The sequence below is a fragment of the Henckelia pumila genome, chromosome 4, assembly GCF_033568475.1.
Source record: "Henckelia pumila isolate YLH828 chromosome 4, ASM3356847v2, whole genome shotgun sequence".
Classification (NCBI taxonomy): Eukaryota; Viridiplantae; Streptophyta; class Magnoliopsida; order Lamiales; family Gesneriaceae; genus Henckelia; species Henckelia pumila.
In genome coordinates, this window is record NC_133123.1 from 14,383,877 (window position 1) to 14,407,455 (window position 23,579).

Genomic DNA, 23,579 nt, shown 5'->3' on the forward strand with positions numbered 1-23,579 from the left:
AGATATAGATAAATAAAATTTAATCATTATTATTTAATATTTATTATCTATGAAATGAAAAATATTTTGTAGTCATGCATATTCTAAGGTAACTTTTTATTTTTTGAAAAATTCAACACTATTTTCGGTGATTATTGTCTTTTGTCCAAACTTAATTAGTGGGACAAATTATTTTTAATCTTTTAATTCACTAATTACATTTAGACTTATCGTTTTTCTTAAAAACACACACACGCCGGATGCTTGATGGCGCGTTTCGCAGCCCTTAATTACTATTAAAAATTAGAAATAGAAAAAAGCTATAACGTACACACTAGGCCAAAACTTTTTCAAGAAATCATTCACAAAATTTTACTAGAGTAGACAAGTGCCAATAATCTCAAATATTCAAAAACAAAGATGTATCAAAACTATAGCTAGAAAAACATATTAACGATCGATTTTCAAGAACAAATTAAATGCCAATGCAGATCCATGCAGCTGCCTCATTTGCATGCGTCGCCTAGGCCATGATAGAGCGGTCTTTAATGGCCATATATTGCCAAGTTTCGGGATGTTTGAAGAGCATCTCTATAGTTTAAGGTTGGCTGAACGTGGTAGCAACACTGCCAAAAACACAAACATAATATTAATATTGCAGAAAATATATCAAACCTTTCATTTAGCATTTAAAGTACTATATTTTTTAGGATAAATTTTCAAAAATTGCAGAAACAATGCAAGCTAGCAAGTCACGACCTACCTCGAAAAAGGGGTGTCTGAGAACCTCTATTGCCGTGGGCCTCTTGGCTGGATTCCACGAACAAAGGCACTGTATATATTTGACAGACACAAGTAGAGCAAATTAAAAACAAATTAACTTGTAATTAGTACGTACGTACATCTATATTCATATATAAATTAATTAGAATGATAAGAAAAATTAGGTCTCAGTTCTTACTGTAATAAGATCGATGGCGTCCTCGCTAACGTCTGGCATCAATGTCGAAAGGTGGACATTAGCAACCTAATACATATAAAATTAAAATATTATGGATATATAAGTAAAAACTGCATATATATTCCAAAAAAATTAGTGCTGTTAGGGAGCTAGCAAATTAAATGGGACACTCACGTACTTGTGGAAACTTGTAATTCATTGTTTTAGCTAGTTCAAGGCCCTCCGGCCATTCACTCTTGGTCGGACTCCCAATTACAGAGCTTATTTTATGAATTTCATCTGCTCCACTGCATAAAAATGCAAAAGACACATCAACAATTATATTTAATTTTTTTAAAAAGCCAAAAGGAAAGGAAAACATATATATTATAGGCCATGCATGAAGCAAATTAAATGTAGTTCACAGCAGGTGCTGATAATATATATTTCAACTTCACAAGGGTATTTGTAAGCGCAAAATAATTATATCAAAAAATCACATCGGATCAGATAAATTCAAGAAACATGGTGGGAGGAACATGAAATGTACCTTGAGCCCGGAAAAAGTGGGCGAAGAATAAACAGTTCCGCCATTATAGCACCCATAGCCCACATGTCTACCAAATAGATACATGCAAAAACATATTAATTTGTGTCAAGGAATGCATTATATTCCAAAATTAAACAAAACCAAAAAAATTAAATAATGTGTCGTATATATGCTCACCAACTGGCGGACCATAAATTAGAGAACCAAGCAGAACTTCAGGGCCCGATACCTACAACAATATATATATTGGAAATTAATTGAATTTGAAAGTTAAAATATATTTGAAATTAATTAAAAACTAGATGAGCAGAGATGAACAACAAACAACGTAACTCACCATCTTGTGGTGACATAATCTGTGAATAGGGGATGAGAATCCACCTCCCGAGCCATTCCAAGATCAGCAATTTTAATTCCATCATTTGACGCCAACAAATTTTCTGTCCCAAATATATATAACAAAATAATTAATTTGACAGATGATCAATATTTAATTTGATTATATATATATATATATATATATATATATATATATATATTATATTTCTGAATTTTAGTTTTTTTGGTGTTATCATCAAAACTAAAAATACTAATAATTAAATTACCTGGCTTGAGGTCACGATGGAAGTAGCCACGATTATGCATGTGTGCAAGACCTTCAAATATTTGGAAGCACCACATCCTCACTTGTGCTTCGGAAAAAGCTACGTTTCCGCGGTTCTTCATTACTTGGAATAGATCCGATTCCTGAATTACACAAAACAATATTATTACCAACGAGCCAGGAAACAAATTAAGTACGTACGTACAAGATCGATATATCATCAACAAATTATATATATATATATATATATATATATATATATTTATAAACCAAAATACTTAATTACGTACCATGTATTCAAACACAAAGTACAAGTCACCGTGTTCCATAATAACTTGTTTGAGTTTTATTATACTTGAATGACTCATTGCTCGTAGCGTCTGTGCATCAAGATCGAAATAATGAATCATCGATCCAACAAAATCTTGAAATCCAACAATAATATATAAAACAAACAAATTAAACAAATTACCTTGACTTCTCGGAGGTTCATGCACGATTCCCATGAACGATATCTTGTTTTCAGCTTCTTGATAGCAACCTGTACGTACGTAGTTAATTAGTTTGATGATGATCAGAAATAAAAAAAATTCAGAAAGAACAAAAAACGTAATTGATTTCAATTTCGATCCTTTATATATGAGAGGTGTACGTACCACTTCACCAGATTGCTTACAAACAGCCTTCGAAACAGTTCCATATGAACCGCTGCCGACTTCCTTGATTATGTTGTACCTACAACAAATATAACATATCGATCCATCTACATGATGATCATATTGAGAATTATAAATAAAATAAAAAATGGCAACTATACAAATATCAAATTACGTACCTTTCCATTGTCGATCGAAATCAATGAACAAAATTGAAGTGTTTATTGATCTGAACTGATAGACCACCACCAAATATTTAATTTGCAGCTAGTTTTTTTTTTTTTTTCGCGTAACGTGAGATATATATATGTGTGTGTTTTCAAAAGGGTGCGTGCAATGTACGTATGAAGAGGATATAAAACTACTTACGGATTCAATTTTATCTATTTGAAAACCTACTGGATATCTATTAATTAAACTTTGTTCCGACTTTAATTTCATATATACTTATTAATCTTACGTGGCATTCAATTTATTTCTATATCCAAAATGGATATATATATATATATATATATATTATATATATATATATATATATATATATATATATATATATATATGTCCGCCCAAATTAAATATTGAATTGGTTTAGACGAAAAATAATTTCTTAATAAAATATTTGTTTGACATGATTAAAAAACCTTGGAGCCGCATGTGTAACTTAAGCTCACTCATTCCAAGTTAAATAATTTCGATGTGAGATAATCATCATTCCACTTTAACCATCTACTTAATTAACAAGCCCATTAATTACTTGTCCAATTTCCATTCACCTAAATAGAAAAGTCCAATCAACAACACACCTCTATATACTATAGATGTAGTGAAATCACCGCCAAACCACGTCGGAACAGTCGACAGAGGACGACAGTCCCAACGGAGGCCGCGCGCGGAAGCGGAGGAGTTCAAGGCACAAGAAGAGAAGAGTTGATGGAAAACGTCGATCAGACCCACCAGCACTCTCTCGGAACGTTGCTCGTTGAGATTATTATTATTATTTTTCAAATATCCATCGTTAATAATTTCGTAATAAATTCTATTATTATTTGTTTGATCAAGAGAGAAAAAAAAAAATTAATGACCAAAATCGACACATGAAAGTAATAATTAGTTTTTGACAAATTTTGTGTATCTTTCTTTATTTGACGTGATCGAACAACTTTAACTATTAATTTAAGAATGGAGACTATAAATCAAGCTTTGTCACGTCGTACATGAAAAGTCCCAGTTTTATCAGTTGATACCGCACGCACAAGTCTGGTATTGTAAAACAAACGGCTACATATCCATAGTTGATAGCAAAGGGCGCAACGGCCGCCATCTTTCAAGATTTCATCTGGACGGGAAGCCGTGTTGTGCTACCTACATTTGGGTTAGATAGGACAGTGGAGTTAAGGTCTGCTTACGGACATATATTCCGGGATCGACTATTGAACTTCTGGATATATTGACAAGCATGTGTCTGTGAAAGTTCCACCTTTGTGGGCAACAAAGTCTGATGATACACATGGTCCTTAAATCAAGTAGTAAGTACAGAAGTAGATGAAACAAGTGATGCCCGGGGAAGCTTAGCATCAATAGTAGGGGAACCGGAAGGTAGCAACTAGCAGTATATCAACTCGTTGGAGCACGCACAATCACACAGAGTTACGATCCTTTAGTAGGTGATGCATACGCATTATACATGGAAGATATGGATATATGACAAGTCAATCGACTATACTGCTTTCTGCAGCTCAAATTTTAGATTGCTATCGATGGGTTTACACGATTATGCCACCATTTCAGGCAATCAGAGTTCCTCACAAACATGCCAACTTTCTTAGAGGCTTTTGTCAATAATGTCAACTTTCTTAGAACCAGTGAGATTTCAGTGCTAAACCTAACGAAGTACCAAATGCATGGAAGCCACTTCTCGGACCTATGGAATTTGGGCATCGCGTAGTTTAAGGCGTAGCCCAAGCAAGTCCCTATCCCGCGGCAATGGATCCAATGACTTGGTGGGCGCCTATCAGGCTATCACCAAGATCACTTCCTTTCTCCATCTGTTTGTTTGACTGCATTATCGGACTTGCCTCCACCTACCCCATGGAAATATCATAACTCACTCCACAATTTTAGAGTTGGACTACTCACCAAAACATATCCACGGCTCAAGCAAAGTTCCTCTCACCAGAACAAGGACATGTTTCACGGACAAAGAAGGATATTGAAGTGTGCCACATACGAATACAAGTCAATAAAACCATGTTCTTGAAAAATACTTATCAGTTAATCTTTAACAAATTGCATCGAAGATAATCAAAGAAAACAGAGGATCCGAAGCATTTTCTTTGAACTAATCAACAAGACAATATTTTTTTCATTTTCATCAGCTTATTCCATTGAGTTACAACAAAATTTGCAGCTAAAATAATCTTATCGAGACAATGTAGATTAAAGATACAAAATAAATTCCAAAAAAAAAAAAAAAAAAAATCTTCGCATTTTCTGCTTACCCCACAATCAAAAATATCTTCACTTGGTTTTGATACTCACTCCTTCCCCACCTGCAATGATCACAGCAGTTGTCATATCCAAGAACAAGCCATGCTCCACCACTCCTTCAAGGGCCGCAATCTCCTTCCCCGCCGCACCCGAATCCTTAATCGGAGTCTTGAAATACAAATCCACGATATAGTTTGAATTGTCAGTAACATATGGCTTCCCATTTCCATCCAATCTGAGCTTCGCCTCACACCCTTCTCTCTTGAACATTTCCTGTAGTCTCACCAAATTGTAGTTCCAGCAGAACTGAACAACCTCCACAGGCATTGCGAGCCCCGATCCGCCGAGCCCAGATACCAGTTTAGAATCATCCACCACCACGACGAATTTATCAGAAGCGGCTTCAACCATTTTTTCACGCAAAAGGGCTCCACCTCGGCCCTTTACTAGGTCGAGATTTGGGTCAACTTCGTCCGCTCCGTCAATGGCGAGGTCGAGATGTGGGTGGGCGTCGAGGGTGGAGAGGGGGATGCCTAGGGAAGCGGCTTGCTCTTGGGTTCGTTTGGATGTGGGAACACCCACGATATCCGTGAGTGCGCCGGATTTGAGCAAAGCTCCAAGCTTGTCCACCACGAAGGCGGCGGTTGACCCAGTTCCGAGGCCAAGTACCATGCCGCTTCTTACATACTCGATGGCTTTATCGGCGGCAAGTTTTTTAAGGTCGTCTTGAGTGAGAATTGGGGCGGAGAGGCACTTGACGGAGAACTTGGACGGGGTGGTACGTAGGTGGAAGCGGGAGGTGGCACGTTGAAGGGACGATGTTGAAGTGGGGGAGGGGAGAAAGGTAGCGGCGGCGGCGGCGGCCATTGTAGGAGAATGGGTGGTGGAAAGAATATGTGATCAGATATATAACGAGCACAACTGAATCCTGATCTGCCACTTCTTTGTGGTGGTGGGTGAGAAATTAGGGGTGGGGAGTTCTTAGATTAAAATTAAATTTATCCCAAACATTTTTATTTTGTATTTCGACTATTTTGAATTTTCCAATAAAATGTTATAAAAGTGTGTTGCAATATACAAGTAGGTAACATGGTATCACGAATATACGTCCGTCAACCTCCTTTAGTATGAAATTTATTTTCATGTGTGTGATGAGCATCAAATAAGTATCTATTATTGAGTTTTTTTTTTTTTTTTTTTTATGTTGAGCTTATGAGACCAAGTAAATCTACTAATTCGTTAGTAGCTCGTAAGACCGAGGAATTCGATCAGAACTCGAGTCAAACTCAATAATTCGAGTAGCTTAAATATTTTTTAGTTGAGTTTGAGTTTCAATTGTTTGTATTTGAGCAACGTGAGTTACTCGAGTACTGTTAACACATATTATTTATTTATTTATTTAGAAGTATGAAAGTAAGAGATATTTTGTTAATACATATTCAAACCAAAGTTCGAGTTTGAGCTTAAGATTTATATGCTAGTATTTAAACTTTCGATCTTTTGGAACTCGAGCTTAAGTAACTTGATTACAGACGTTGAAATTGAGCTAGTAGTTCAACTTTTAAGCTTGAAATGAATTACTCGATCGAGCTCGAGTAAACAAAATCTACATCGAGTCGATCTTGAGTAACGGGAGCTCGACTTGAAAAGTGTAATTATAGTCGAGCTATTTGTTGAATCCTACGTTTTAGTGATAACAAAATAATATATCATTTTTATAGATTTTTGCCGCCTTATCATGTAACACAGTTGTCGACCACTTGCCTTGAAGCTCGCCTTGGAGTAACTAGTGCCAACCGCTTAATTTGAAAAGCAGAGGTATCGACCACTTACAAGCAAAAGACAATGACTAGCTCCTCGATCGGTCAAACACAACTCACATCTCTCGATCGGTCACTAGCTTAACAATCTACTCAGCTGGCTCTTATAAGAATCTCCTCGACCGCTTCACATACAAGCAAATATTTCTCAACGGTCACAAGAAGAGATGCAAGTCGACTGCCCTCTCGACTGGTGTATGTCAATTGCTCTGTCGACCGATGAGTTGCGTCTGCTTGACATGATGCGTTGTGTCTCTTGGTCACAACTATCGGCTGTCTATAAATACATCCCTATGTCTGCAGATTTAAGCATCGTTCTGATTGCTTGTGTTTTCTCACTTAAAATATTCTGTCATATTTTGTTCGTTGAATTTCGAGATATTTGTTGTACTGTTATATCACATTCATAGTCGTTGTATCTTAGAGACGATTGTCGCCAATGTTTAACACTAATAACGTGCATTTTTGTCTTGTGGACAAAGAGCTTCTCTCGTCTCGACTTGATCATTGTTGCTGTTGTTACTGCTTTTGTTAAGAATTCGAAATGCATTGAATAAAGATCGCAAAACAAAATTTTTCTTTTGATTCTGAACATCATGTCTACTGTCACGTTCACTCCACTTGCTTCTGCACCCGCTCATGGAGAAAAGCCACCCAAGTTCTTTGGTGCCGACTCAAGCGTTGACAACAAAAGATGTTGTTCTATATAACAACATTGAGTCTGTCCAGATTCTAAACAAAAAAAAAAAACTCATGCCGTCACTGTAAGGACCTCGGTTCTAATCATCTAAACAAGAATAAATCATTCAAGCATCAACAAAAAGTGAAGGCATAAAGTAAAGGAATTTTTTTTAAAACATGCACGGACTCCGTGCTCAGGTCCGTGCATTAATCTGTAGCCAAGGATCAAGGACTACAAGGTACATGGACCCCGCGCCACCTCCGGGTCAAGGTCCGTGTTCCAAAAATACACTAAAACATCAATTCTCTATTTTCTGCACGGACTCCGTGCCTTCCTCCGTGCTAGGGTCCGTGCACAACATATCAAAATTTCCAAGTTACTGCCTCAACAAAATCTCACACGGACCCATGCACGGATGCATGTATGGGGTCAGTGCATGGCCAAAATAAAATCAGTAGCAAATGCGAAGGTACACCGACCCAGGCACGGGGTCCGGGCCCTGCTAAAATTCAGAAAAATAACTAAGGCATTACAATCTGAAAATTTCATTATCAACTCAACATAACAACCAAAACATGTATTAATAAATCCATCTAGCATTATATAATACATGAAGTATCTAGAGTACTCTAAAGGTAGAAACATGCATCGATTCAAGGTTGCTACACTTCAAAATACAAAATAAGTTCGAAATACAATTCGACTTCTAAACCGATTCCCCACTTCTATCGATCACAACCCAAACTAGTCATGGCGCCTCTGACTCGATCCTGCCCCATCTGTAGCCAAGTACATATACAAAACAAGACAACAGCCGAATAACTCCGGTGAGAATAAATTCCAGTAAAAGCAACATAAACATGCATTAACAAAGATTATATCAAAATCATGATACATCAATAAAATTCAACGATAAATAAGATGCAATGCATGACATTTAAAATTCTGGATTATCTAATCAGATAATCAAAAGGAAAACTCGGTTCTTCGGTTGGGATCCCGATGACAAGATGTCACAACTAACTCACCGACTCTCTCGATCGAGGTGGATGATGTATATCTCAATCCTCTAGACTCTTGTGCAACTATAAGGAGTATTCGGACTCTTGAAAGAACTCGACAACCAAGGACACTCGATTATAGTCCCCAAAACGTTTAATTCGAAATGAAATCAAAGAATTAGGCTCAAGATGAATGCATATATATAAATTGTAATACATTCAATCATAATTCAAGTAATTCAAATAAACATGCAAGTATGTGATATCAGGAAAACTCGAGAATCAATTCGGATTCGAGTGTTTGTCCCATTCAACTTGATGTCAAATTATACCTTGTTCTCGATAAAAGGTGATCCAAATCTGGATAAGATACAATGACAAAAGATTTAATCAAAATCCATTCAACCTCAAATCAAACAATCAAGGTAAACTCGTTACCAATCTTGATCAATTGTCGACGATTCGAATTCTGCTAACTTTGAGCTCAACAACATTCAACAATATGTATGGAGATGCATAATAACTCACGATTAATCATTCAACTTGACTCAATTCCAAAAACTCAATCAAACTTTCAAATTCCAAAATTCTCAAACCGGCGGCATAATGACTAAGAAACGGCTAACCGAAAATCAAAAAACATCAGTATATCTATCCAATTCAACTCATAACATCATCAATTCATCAAAATCTCAACACATTCATGCCAAAAACGTGAATCTTAGATTTGGACCATTTCGAAAATTCTTCCAAAAATCATAACAAATTCAAACGTCAATGTATTCCCGATCCGACTTAGATATACAATCACGGATAGCTCAAGAACGTATATATCCAATAAAAATCATAATCCATCAACATCCAAAAATTGAATTATAACCGATCGAAGTAAAACTTACGATAGAACGAAGCCCTCACAACTACATATGAATTGAGGTTCACTTGTGACAAAGATTGTCCGAGATAGAGAATAATTCTTTGGTTGGTATTTGTCCAGAGCTCAGCTAAGTATGTGGCTTAGTGTCCATTTTTTAATTGGACATGAACAGTTCTAATAGTATATCTAAACTGATGCAAGATTAGTGCCAGTGACTACGAATTAAGAAATTAGTTATCTTTGGAACTAGGTAATAGGGTCGGGACCCATCCCGTAATCTTCCTACCAATTACTGTACTGAAATAATTGGAAAACTATTTTTTCTCTAATCACATACCCGACATATTTTGGGACCCGAATATTCAGGATCCCAAACATTCGGGATCTGGTCGGGTAGGAAGTACGAATCACAATTTTTTTTCATTTTCAAGCTTTCATTCAAAAAACAAAAATATGTGATTATTAAAAAAATACTGTTTAGATTATATTTCTAAAAATAAATAAATATTTAATTTAAAACATATAATATGAAACTAATTCAGATAATGCTTCAAGGTAAATAGATTGTCAAATTTCATCTCTTATTCTACTATTCGAACATTTCAACAATAAACTATTATGCAATTAAGTCCAAAATTAATTGTTATATGAGTTGAAATACAATAATATTTAGCTCAATCTATTAATAAAATATATTATAATATTGACGGGTCGGAATCCTTTTGAAATAAAATTTTATTTTTGATTCCTCTCCCGATATCAATCGAGATGGAGAAATCCCAAAATTGGATCGGGAAATGTTGGGTTGAGGTTTTTTTGGAACGAGAATGAGATGAAATTCGGGAAGAGTCGAGATTTCGGAAATTTTTGTCACCCCTATTTCAAACCATGATGCTCCACTACCTCCAGAGCTACTTCATCTTCTAGGGTTCTGTTTATCTCCTTCATTTTTCTTGTCTTTTCTTTTTCTATCCTATTCTTCAACATTTCTCCTTAATTCTCTTCCTCCTTTCTGACATCATCCTTTTGCGAATGTAATATTATTTCATGCAACTGTGTACCAAATTTAGCTTTCATTTGATTCATCTTGGCCTATGTCCTTTTCTCTTATTGGTATATTTGTGCAGATAGATCAGCAGTAGTTATTGTCATTTGTTGGGTAACTGTTGTAAGCTTAGACTTACTTTCAATTGCCATACTCACTAGCTTGGTCAAGTTTTTCAAAATTGTGGGTTGAAAGTTTTCCATATCATAAGAATCAGATGCTTTCTTAGTCTCTGTATTTTAAATAGGACCCTAATTTCTTCCAGTTGAGAAACAACAATAGCATTTGAGATTGGACGATCATCGGGTGGACAATCAGAACCAGTTTCTGCGAAAGAGTTTTAGAGATCAAATGATGACTCTTATCCTTTTATTTAAGCACTTTGTCTTATACTTCTGACAACCATGTACATTCTGGATTTGTATCTTTAGGGGGAGAAGATAAAATCGGAGATGGATCCCTTGTCAATTCAGGTTATGAAGAAGGATCTCTGTCCATTTCTATTATTGGCGATTGGATGAGCATCGAGTCATCCATCATCTTGTTTTGAATGGATAAAGAAGTTTCTAGTTGTCGGATATCAGAGATGAGAGATTCTAGCCCCTTATCTGTTTCCATTTTATCGACTTGTTTCTCCGGAATCTCTAATTCAGTCAAAGATTTAACAAATTCTCCCAAAGAAGTCATTGATACTTCTGGAATTGGTATTCCAACTGGTATGATTGATGTACAAGCAGTTAAAATAACGATAGTTGGAATTCACATGTTGAAAAGCTTTCTCTTGTCGTTAAGACAACAGAGATTTCAGGTAAAATGGGTACCTGAGTGGCTGAGCAGAGGTAGAATCTCGAGCAGTTGGAAAAGATTTGGATGGTGATGGTGATGGTAACTGGGAAATATAATCAGTCTTTGTTTTTTTTTTCTTTTTCTTCTGATTATGTTTCATCGGAGTAAGATATTTCTTCCTCAATTTCTTTCATCATTTCTTCACCTGCATCATTCACAACTAGAAGATGTTCACCAAGCTTAAGTTTTGGTAGGTTGAGATCATTTCTCATCAACTAGATAACTTTGTAGATATGATGATCATCTATTTCCCGATGAAAAATTACAGCAGCGTCAACTTCGGCAGTTCAAGCTGTAGGCACAAAATTTTCTCTTTTTATGTGAATCACCAATCGAATAAGACTTTCTCGGAGTTTTTGATAAATGAAATTGCATCGAAGTAAAGCCTCTACTATTTTCCGTGTTTCTGTCATTTGATTTGCAAGTCTTCTAACTTGGGTAGTCGTCCGAGTAACTTTTTTTCAAATATAGTTGAATAAATAGTAACATTCTTGTGATCTACCCATTCATCAAATATAATCTTTAAATACTTTAGTACTTCAAATATGAAGTAATAATTTATATAATATTTGATTTGAAGAAAGTTTTTATTTCGTATATATACGATAAATTGTACAATTTATGAAAATTTTTATATTTAATTAAGAAATTCTAAAAATTCTATAAGCCTTCATTATATATATATATATATATAGTAATTTTCAGTTGTCCAACCATTCAGGTCTACCTTTTTTTCGACCACTAAAACGCGGTATCGGGTTTAATTAGTTGTTTTTTTTTTTTTGATTTTTTGCATCACTAAAATACGGTACCATGTTTTAGTTGTCGGGGACGAGTTGAGCATCATTGGTTGGGCAGCTGAAAATTTATATATATATATATATATATATATATATATATAGAGAAATGATATGGTGAGCAACCACCGTGAGCACCCATGTGAGCACCAGGATCAACCCCAAATTGACTACAATAGTTTCTAAAATACTGAACACGAGCATTTACGGTGGCCGGATTTCCTCCATCACATTCCATTCCGTTAATGGCTCGAATCGTCGCCCCAAACCCCTGCCCGGACGTTATCGCATTATGACAATTATTGTTCATCCAGAACCAAAGGGCCGTCTCGAAAGATATAACGGGAGTTGAATGGGACCTCGTCCGAAGTACTGCTTGCCAGGCACACATGGATATTGTGTATTCCCCCGGTCACAATAGTCGTAAGATTCCCCATTAATTTCCTCTATATAGCACAGACCTGCATTATTGGAATTATATATATATATATATCGATGAGTTATGTTACATGTACCATGTAATGTTACACTCGTGGTTACGGGAAAAATAGTTTTTTTGACACGTTAACTTATTCATTTTTTGGTTTTGGTCCATTAACTTTTCAAGGTTTGATTTTGATATAGTAACTATTAATTTTCAGCTATTTTGGTCCAACGGATTACGTGACACTGAAAAATGCTGGCATGTCAAGCTGTCATGCCAACCATTAGACCAAAATAATCGAAAATAAAAAGTTAGTATATCAAACGCAATTACATTGAAAAGTTATGGACCAAAACAAAAAAATAAATGGAGCAAAAAAAAAATCATTACTCTCGAAATTACAACGTACACCGAGTACTTTACCAAACATAGTAATTTTGCATGCATGCATGAACTTACTTCCAGTCTCATGGGTGATATGTGCGAATAATGCAGCAATCTCACGCTTAGCGACCTGGTCGGACCCTGAAGAGAACCTCGGATAGGGTTCAATAGACCGGAGGAAGGCCGTTCGAGAGTAGAACATTTTCCCGGGGCAATTGGCACCAGTAGCACTCTCAGCAATCCCATTGAAAAATGCATCGGTAACTATGTCGGCAACCGAGATATTCCGAACCGATTCGTCGTAGCATGGGCCAGATTGACATCCCATGCCACAATAAAGGTCGCCCAAACCACAATAACCCCACTGGCTACAGCAATAGCCGGGCTCGCAATCGCAGTTTTGGCCAAAAGCCGACTCCCCGGAAAGTGCCAGGACTATTTTTTGTGGTAATCATGATTTTGGTTGGAGTTAGGAATTGATTGGAGAAACTAAATGGTGAGTACTTTATGTGGAGGGAATTAATTAATGCGAGGTATTTATAGTACTGGACTTGTAGAGTTTTATTGGTTTGCTATGCTTTTACATTTATCCACTTGTTTGTAATTGTGTGCATATCTATGGCCATGTTTATTTCATTTATCTAAGCGTACGTACGTGGTGTGGTCCGGTGTCTGCTGCCATGTTTATTTCATTTTTATCTGTATCAAAGTATATATCAATTTTGCCATGTGTACGTCTATTAAATTATGATGTTGACATTTATTTTAAACGTAGTTAAATATTATTAATATATATATAATTTTGATAGAGCTTGCACGAAGGTGTGAAGATCAGTATATATCTTCTTGGGTAATTACTTTCTCCAGTACCACTTGTTTGTGTGTATATCATCCTCTCTCTTTTTTTTCTTTTTTTTTAGGAAGTGTGTATATCTATTGATATGTTGCATGTTGTGATGAATATATTAATTTCGACTTTTTTTGCACTATTGCTACGTACTATATTCATAAGTTTAAGAAATGACCAGATCATAGTCTATTTTTTGATAATCCAAAAATATCTTCTTTCTCAACTTACAAAATGTTCTATTTTTTAAAAAAAATCTCATTAAGCCATTTTAGTAAACTAGTAAAATTCACGTGTGATGCACGTAGGAAACACCTTTTATTATCAATAAGCGTCGTTAAATAAATGAGTTAAGATGAGAAGAGAAAAATATGCAATTAATTAATAATTTTCACGGTATTTCAGTAATTAGTAAAATTCAATTTAATATAATATGTACAATGCGAACAATCTTTGTTCAAAAATTTTATATATTAAAAATCTAATTAAATTATAGTTGTTGTAAATAATGGTTGTAATAAATATTATAATTTTGTATAAATTAGACATTGAGAAAATATATAATTTGATGTCATGACATATTTAACAAATAAAATTTAAGAAAAAATATAATAATTAATACATAGTGTTGAATTATTTTACCACTACTGATTATGAGAAAAAATAATATTGATAATGCATTCTAAATTTTCAATTAAAGTACAACGTCTTTTCTTCCTTTATATAATCACTTTTCTTTTTTTTTTTTCACGATTTTTTCGCCTGACATCCGTTTTTTATTTTTTATATAAAAAAATAATTTTCTCATCATTTTCAATAATAATTCTTGTGATGTTGTCTTCATCAATTATTTGTATTTTTTTATATCTTTATTCTTTGATTATTTTGTTAGATGACCTCATATTTATTTTTTTTCTTTTCTTTTATGTTGAAAATCATTTTTTGCAAGAGTATAATAATTTCATTGTCTTCAATCTTCATTCTTGTGTTATTGTCTTATATTACTTGTAAGTCGATATAGTTAATGTAGGACCGAGCGTTTTTCGTTTTACCAAAAGTTATAGCTGGTGGTAATATGCAACTCAAATCTTTTAAACCGCAAAGCAACTCAAGCGTCATGGTTCGATCGCACTACCAACAAGGACAATTATTGCACCCTAACAATCTCCTTCCCAATAATTGCAATCCTTGCAATCAATGGGAATCGAACTCATGACCTGGGCTCTGATACCAATTGTAGGACCGAGCACTTACCGCTTTACCAAAAACTATAGCTGGTGGTAATGGTGCAACTCAAATCTTTTAAATCGCACAGCAGCCTAAACGTCATGGTTCGATCGCTTTATCAGCAGGTACAATTATTGCATCCAACAATTAATGATCAATATTGATGTTATTGGACCTTCTCTAGCAATTCAAGCTGCCAAATATACTGCAACTCAAAAGCCATATGCTCCAAAGAGGAATAAATCAGTAAAAAGGAAATCACTGATTGAGTCTACTGAGTCAGAAGAATCAGAGTCAAATCAAGTGACTTTGGCTGAGATTGTTCTTCCCCCTCCTCAAAAGAAGAGATCTCTTAGACATATTCCTCGAGTTCCCACAGCAATCCAACTGCTTCCAATTCCAGCAATTCCTCTATCTAGAGTTGAAGATGTCATTCCAGTTATGACTCAGATGAATATCACAATGCTTCAGTCTGGATTTTTCAAAGAAACCAATGATTCATCTGATCATGCCTCTCTTTCGAATGCACAAAGAATCATTAATTTTGCCTCTGATCATATTATCTAGAGTGCAGAAGAAAAGATGAGAATATTTGAAATATGGGTATTTCACCGGACCAAGAATCACTTCTCCAATATTAAGACTTTGAAGGAGATGTCCTGCATTGCTTCTCTTGAAACAAGATTCTTGAGTGGGCTGAGACTCAAGAAATCTCTCTTGCACTGGAAAGAAGAGAATTTGTGGCAATCATATTGAAGGAAAGTATTCTGAGAGCTTATCTGCGACAAAAGGGAGCACAGTTCAATCCAACTAGTTTGGATGTTTTTGATCAAATTGTTGCCATTAATGTCTACCACTGCTCAAATGATGAGGCAAGACTTCCCTGGTGAAGCCTCATCAGCTCAAGTTCACTCATCTGATAGTATTTCTGAATCAGAAGACTTTGATCCGATAATCAATCTTCCTTCTGATGATCATGTTTCACCTCCACTGTCTCCTGCTCAACCAAATTCTCCTCCAAAGGAAACTCAGATGATTGACTCCATTTTTTAAGAACCTTTGGTGGTAGAATCGTTAATTGAAGAAACATTGATTGAGATTCAGGTTGAAGAACCTTCTGTTGATCAACCCATAGATGAATTTCAAATTGAAAATCCTCCTTCTGAAGACTCTTTCATTGAGAATGTTATATAGAGCCTTTAGAACAAATGTTGGTTCCAAATTCTTCCGAGGAACACAATTTTGATCCGAACACAGCTATTGTTCCCTTTATTGCAGCTGCAGAACAACCTCAGGCTCCATCTACAGAATCTTTGATTGAGAAAACAATTTTGGAATCAGACAGAGTGTCTACATTGGAACTTCCTCCTATCTTCAAGGTAATCAAGCTTGATCCAATTCACACTCTGTTCAAACCTCTAACTTTTGTGTTCAAAAAGGAATTGAAAATTCCTTCTGCAAATATATCTAAGATATCAATCTCAAGTGAAGCTGATTTTCCCCTACAATCAGTTCAAGCTTCACCATTGCTTATAGAAGATATTGATTCCGAGCCTCCTGTTGATGTCTCTCAAGTTCTTCAAATCTGTAATTTTGCCTCCTCACGAGATGATGCTCCTTCTCTACAACAGAATGATGTACTGCCTCCCCAGTTTCTATTTGAGTATTTCAATCAACTATTCAATCTGGTGTGTGAGTTGCAAATAGAAACAACTCAAACTTCTATGGATTTGAAAGACTTCAAGGCCAGCATGTTAAAGATGGTCAATGATATTTCTGGATCTATGTTGCACATGCAAAGAAAACAAACAAGAGAGTATGCTGGCATCCTTCGAAGACTTGGTAGCATTCAGGCTTCCAATGAATCAAACAATCAAAAGCTTCATGATACATTTGGTACCCAGCTCACCGTCATTCTTGATCTATTACATGAGGCTGATGATGCCAAAAAAGGGGGAAAGTGCAACCTCTTCCAAAGCATCTAAAGGAAAAAGGAAGAAGTAGTAGATCAGCAGAGTTTGAAGAATTTTAACTATGAAGAATTTTGAAATATTTTCTGATCAGTACTTATTATTGTTCAAGACTATTATTCAAAGCTATAAAATAAAGTTTTTTTTTATCTACATTCAATCTGGATATTGATAAAGACCACTTGGATTTGACATCACCAAAAAGGGGGAAATTGTTAATGATTAAATTATAAATTTTGGTGATATCAGATCAAACAAAACCAAGTGGTAAAATAAAAATAAAAATAAAATTAAGGACAAACGAAAGTTGGAGTTCAGATCAAACAAAACAAATGGATTTATACAGATCAAACTTAACTAAGTTGTCCAGATCAAGTTTTTGACGAAATTGGATTAATCCAGATAAATCAAGCATTTGATCTATGATCCCTCGCAACTATTTTACTTCAATAGATCAAATAACCATCCTCTAGAAGAACAACCTAGATCGATCAAAATCTTATATCTTCTGCCATATCGAGTTCAAATCATATTCGATCAAAATCTTATATCTTCTGCCATATCGATTTCAAATCATATTCGGTCAAAATCAATTATTTACACGTCACCCAGATCAAGTGTAAAAATCTTCAAACCAGATCAGATCAAACAAACGGTTGGAAGCATCAGTTGCCGAAGTTGTTGAGCAAGAAGGCAAACTCATTAAATGAAGATTTGAATGTTGGATAGCTTTTCTTAAAGTCAAGATTTGTGAGTCAAGATTAAATGAAGATTTGAATGTTGGATAGCTTTTCTTAAAGTCAAGATTTTTGAGTCAAGATTTGAACGTAGGAGATTAAGCTCCGAACATCCATAAAAAAATCATCTGTCCCTTTTACTTAATGCATTTACTTTACTTTGATCTGCCTTTGCTTTTCAAGTTCAATTCTACGAGGAAGATTCTTCTGCCAGATCTTATTAGATCTTTCGAGCATAACAAAGTTTTAAGCAAGCAAATTTTCTGTCTGGTTTTAACAAATCATATCGAAGTCAATTTTAAGTTTTAAAAAGGCCCTCTACACTGTTTTTCAATCCTAACGAGTGGTATCAAAGAGGTTCTTGCTTATCATGATATGAATCTTCATGTGTAAGATTAGCAAACACGATTACAATTTGAATCGCACCATCTAATCAATAAACAAAAGATCCAAAGTTTTGCCAAATATTTGAAACAAGTAAAATTGATAGGATTTTTGGATTTTCACCTTTAATCGACGGTACGATTAACAACAAAAATCACGACAATTGAAACCAAAGAAAACCTTCAGATAGCTTGTATCTGACAATCTTCAGTGAAAAATCAATCGACAAATGCTTCCAAGTAATTAAACTGAGAAAGTTTGATTTGTAAAGCCAAAGCAAAGTTTTGAATAAAATTCTTGAGAGAATTTCAATAATTTGTGTAAAAACTAAATCTGAATTATTATTAATGAAAATAAACAAAGTATTTATAGTTTACAATCAAAAATTAAAGATAACGCAAAATATTACAAATATATCACAAGATATCATCTAAAAGTTTCCTAATAGATATAAAATACTCAAAATAATAATTAAATAAAATAATATTTAATTCCCGAAACACACAAAAAAGATGCCGCATTGTGTGTATTTCTCGAACACGCGCAGATGCGCCTCAATCCCCCGCAGATGCGCAAAAATCCAGCAGTTTGTGATTTCCAACTCACGCATATACATAACTCTTCCCGCAGAAGCGCTAAATCAAAGAAACCCAAAACGCCGCATATGCACAACATTCTAGAAACCAATGAAACTAAAACGCCGCATATGCACAAAATTTCCCGCATATGCACAAAACTCCAGACACGTAAGAAATCCCAAAGAAACTAAAACACTGCATATGCACAAAATTTCCCGCATCTGCACAAAACTCCAGACACTTAAGAAATCTCATTTGCGCAGAGGCGAGACAATTTGCGCAGATGTATGGCCCCTGTCATAGTTGCGCGAGCTTCGGCGTAGATGCGTGAAATCATTCCTCCTCCATTCGATTGCTGCACCAATTTTGCATCACTTTGTTGATCCTTTTCCACTTCCAGAACATTAAAACATCCTTCAAATTGATCTTCAATATCACCAACACTATCTTGATAATTTGTCATGAAACTTTGAAGGGCTTCTTTAAATTTCTTGCTTTGACCTCTCGTAATTGGTCCTTGTGGCATCGCCAACGGTTCTTTAGGTTTCTTAGTCACTTGTTCAATATGCGCACCATCCATGATCGCATCATCCTCCCCTTCTTGAAAAGGATTTGTCCTCAAATCTCGATCATTACCTCATCAAATAATGACAAGTCAGAAACATTAAAAGTAGTATTTACGTTATACTCACCTGGCAAATCTAATTTGTAGGCGTTATCATTGATTCTCTCTAAGACTTGAAAAGGTCCATCTCCCCTAGGGAGTAATTTAGAACGCCGCTTCTTCGAAAAACGCTCCTTTCGCAGATGCAACCACACCCAGTCTCCAGGTTCGAACACAACCTTCTTTCTCCCCTTATTAGCTTTCTTGCTATACTGCAAGTTTTTCTTCTCAATGTTTTTCCTTAACCTTCTCATGCAAATTTCGCACAAATTCATCCTTCATCTTACCATCCATGTTAACCCTTTCACTCATAGGTAAAGACATCAAATCCAATGGGGTTAAAAGATTAAAACCATACACAATTTCAAAAGGTGAAAAATTTGTAGTAGAATGCACACTACGATTATATGCAAACTCGAAAAAAGGCAAACATTCTTCCCAATTCTTCAAATTCTTCTTAATTATAGAACGCAACAAAGTTCCTAACGTTATATTAACAACTTCAGTTTGACCATCCGTTTGAGGATGACATGTAGTAGAAAATAGCAATTTAGTACCAAGTTTACACCATAACGTTTTCCAAAAGTAGCTCAAGAAATGAGTATCCCTATCAGACACAATACTCCTAGGCATGTCATGCAATCTAACAACTTCATTGAAGAACAAATCCGCAAAATGAGAAGCATCATCAGATTTATGACACGCAATGAAATGAGCCATCTTAGAAAATCGATCAACCACAACAAAAACAGAATCCCTCCCCTTCTTAGACCTTGGTAACCCTAAAACAAAATCCATAGAAATGTCTACCCATGGTTCACTAGGAATGGGAAGTGGTGTATACAATCCATGTTGTTGTGTCTTAGACTTAGCCTTTCTACAAGTCACACACCTCTCACACATATTTTCAATATCATGATTCATATGCTGCCAATAAAAATGTTCATGCAAAATTTGATATGTCTTAGCCACACCAAAATGCCCCATTAAACCACCTCTATCTGATTCCCTAACAAGTAACTCCCTAACTGAAGACTTAGGAATGCAAAATTTATCCTCTTTAAACAAATAGTCATCATGCAAGTAAAATTTATCCTTTGGACCACGCATACATGACGCATAAATTTCACCAAAATCAACATCACTCACATACAACTCTTTCACATGCTCAAACCCCAAAAATTTAGAATCTAAAGTAGTTAAGAGTACGTAACTTCGTGACAATGCATCCGCTACTACATTCTCCTTACCTTGCTTGTACTTGATTACATAAGGAAAAGTCTCCACGAACGCTACCCATTTGGCATGTCTTTTATTCAACTTCTGCTGCCCCTTGAGATGCTTCAAGGACTCATGATCCGTATGAATCACTAACTCTTTTGGCCTCAAGTAGTGCTGCCATGTCTTGAGTACCCTCACCAACGCATAGAACTCCTTGTCGTAGGTAGCATAATTCAAAGACACTCCACTCAACGTCTCGCTAATGTACGCCACTGGCTTTCCCCCTTGCATCAAAACGTCTCCAATTCCTACACCTGATTCATCACATTCAATTTCAAACGTATTAGTAAAATCAGATAAAACAAGTAAAGGAGCATTAATCAACTTTTGCTTAATGATATTAAAAGACTTCTCTTGCTCCTCGCCCCAATGGAATGGAACGTTTTTCTTGATGACCGCAGTCATAGGTGCCGCCAATGTGCTAAAATCCTTCACGAACCTCCTGTAAAAACTCGCAAGCCCATGAAAACTCCAAACTTGACCAATCGAAGTAGGCGTCGTCCAATCTCGAATGACACTTACCTTCTCTTCATCAACCCTCACACCTTGTGTACTCACAACAAAACCAAGAAACACGAGTTCGTTTGTACAAAATACACATTTCTTCAAGTTAGCATATAAATGTTCAGCACGCAATGTGATGAGTACAACTCTAAAATGTTCAACATGATCATCTAAGTTTTTGCTATATACCAGTATATCATCAAAATACACCACCACAAACTTCCCAATATATGCACGCAAAACATGATTCATTAAACGCATGAAAGTACTAGTTGCATTAGTCAAACCAAAAGGCATAACCATCCATTCATACAACCCATATTTTGTTTTAAATGCAGTTTTCCACTAATCTCCCTCTCTCATCCTAATTTGATGATAACCACTTTTAAGATCAATTTTGCTAAACATACAAGCATCATGCAATTCATCTAACATATCATCTAGTCTAGGAATAGGATTCCTATACTTGATGGTTATGTTATTTATAGCTCTACAATCAACACACATACGCCGAGATCCATCTTTTTTAGGTACTAACAACATAGGTACAACACATGGTGACATCGACTCACGCACAAAACCTTTATCTAAAAGCTCACTTACATGTCGTTGCAACTCCTTAGTTTCCTCCGGATTGCTCCTATAAGCTGGACGATTCGACAATGCACTCCCGAGTACCAAATCAATTTGGTGTTCAATTCCTCTCAAAGATAGTAATCCTTGAGGTTGCTCCTTCGGAAATAAATCATCGAATTCCTACAATAGAGAAACAACAACGCTCGGAAGATCTCCGGCTATATCACTTGTGTTAAGGAGTACCTCCTTATAAATCATCAACACAAGTGAAATTTGAGAATTCATAACATCTCTCAACTCACTCTTTTGGGCTATATATATCTTTTTTTCAACCTCTTTTCGCTCAATTTTTTTTCATCTTTTTTTGTATCATTCTTTTTTTCTAAGGTCATCTCACTTTTTTTATCACTCTTTTTTTCGGTCTCATCTCTCTTTTTCTTTTTATCTTGATCCTCCAACACTTGCTTTGGAGTCATAGGTAACAATACAATGGACTCTTTTTTCATTACAAACGAATATTTATTTTTAAAACCATCATGAACCACTCTTCTATCAAACTGCCATGGTCTATCCAACAAAATATGACACGCTTGCATAGGGACCACATCACACAAAACCTCATCAATATATTTGCCAATAAAAAATGTCACCACAGCTCGCCTATTAACTCTCACCTCCTCACAGTCATTAAACCATTGCAACCTATATGGTTGAGGATGCTTCAAAAGAGACAACCCCAATTTTTCCACAAGTTCGCAACTCGCTACATTGGTGCAACTACCCCCATCAATAATAAGACTGCACACCTTCTCATTCACAAAACAACGAGTATGAAAAAGATTTTCCCTTTGACTCTCTTCTTCCTCTCTAGGTTGTGCATGTAACATCTCCTACTCACCAATAACTCACCAACAACAGCCCCAAACCCATCCTCATCATCAGGATCTACCAACGCAGGCATACCATCATAATTTTCCTCCTCACTCTCCGACTCCACATCACCACAAGCATTAATAATAATCAATTTCTTATTTGGGCATTGCCTAGAAATATGGCCAATACCTTGACACCTAAAACTTTTAATATCTCTAGATCGAGTATTAGAAGTTTCAGATGTACCTTTAACCACTTGCTTTGGTGTCTCCGATTTGGTGTCAGATTTTGGTTTGAACACCGGCTTGTTGTCCACCCGTTTTGCAACGTTTGGACGCCAAGAAGTCGACGATCCTCCACCTGAAGGAAATCGGCCAGCTCCTCTTCTCTTGAGCTGCTGCTCCACCTTCATGGCCGTCTACACCATCTCATCCAAATCAAAACAGTGGCGAAGTTCCACTTGGTCTTGGATTTCTCTATTCAAACAGCACAAAAATCTGGCCATTGTAGCTTCATTATCCTCCTCAATGTTGGTCCGAATCATCGTGGTCTCCAACTCTTTGTAGTAATCCTCAACGCTCCTTGGATTCTGCTTCAAAGTTTGTAAACGCCTGTACATATCACGATAATAATTGTTAGGCACAAGCTGCTTCTTCATGACACGCTTCATCTCTTCCCACGTCTCAATAGGCGGCTCCCCACACCTCCTTCTAGTGGTCATTAATTGATCCCACCAGATTAATGCATAGTCTACAAACTCAACCACTGCCAACCTCATTTTCTTAAGATCATAATATTGATGGCAATCAAACACAAACTCCACACGATACTCCCATTCCAAATACG

At 35.8% G+C, this 23,579-nt stretch overlaps 2 protein-coding genes and 2 pseudogenes across 2 annotated transcripts; all 4 read right to left on the reverse strand.

Moving 5' to 3' along the window:
* Positions 1-524: 524 nt before the first annotated feature.
* Positions 525-2,916, reverse strand: LOC140860525 (cyclin-dependent kinase F-4-like; annotated as a pseudogene).
* Positions 2,917-5,000: 2,084 nt separating this feature from the next.
* Positions 5,001-6,210, reverse strand: LOC140865104 (probable ribose-5-phosphate isomerase 3, chloroplastic). The gene has a single exon (XM_073269617.1). The coding sequence runs from the start codon at positions 6,081-6,083 to the stop codon at positions 5,247-5,249; it is 837 nt and encodes a 278-aa protein (XP_073125718.1). The 5' UTR covers positions 6,084-6,210; the 3' UTR covers positions 5,001-5,246.
* Positions 6,211-11,576: 5,366 nt separating this feature from the next.
* LOC140860526 (basic endochitinase CHB4-like) lies at positions 11,577-13,451 on the reverse strand (annotated as a pseudogene).
* A 5,625-nt stretch (positions 13,452-19,076) lies between these two features.
* LOC140860527 (uncharacterized) lies at positions 19,077-23,145 on the reverse strand. Its single transcript, XM_073263532.1, has 7 exons — positions 22,759-23,145; positions 22,535-22,666; positions 21,857-22,040; positions 20,514-21,034; positions 20,344-20,426; positions 19,528-19,745; positions 19,077-19,261 (listed from the first exon to the last, which is right to left on the reverse strand). The coding sequence occupies exons 1-7, from the start codon at positions 23,143-23,145 to the stop codon at positions 19,077-19,079; spliced, it is 1,710 nt and encodes a 569-aa protein (XP_073119633.1).
* Between the last annotated feature and the right edge of the window lie 434 nt (positions 23,146-23,579).

Bases quoted from the DNA above. Each gene is read 5' to 3' on its own strand.
- LOC140860527 (XM_073263532.1), bottom strand. From the start codon at position 23,145: ATGAAGGTGGAGCAGCAGCTCAAGAGAAGAGGAGCTGGCCGATTTCCT. The intron at 20,427-20,513 runs GTTAGGGAATCA...TTTTATTGGCAG, and splicing joins CTTCAGTTAGGGAGTTACTT to CATATGAATCATGATATTGA. The intron at 19,746-20,343 runs GTATACACCACT...TTGCATGAGAAG, and splicing joins AAGACACAACAACATGGATT to GTTAAGGAAAAACATTGAGA.
- LOC140865104 (XM_073269617.1), bottom strand. From the start codon at position 6,083: ATGGCCGCCGCCGCCGCCGCTACCTTTCTCCCCTCCCCCACTTCAACA.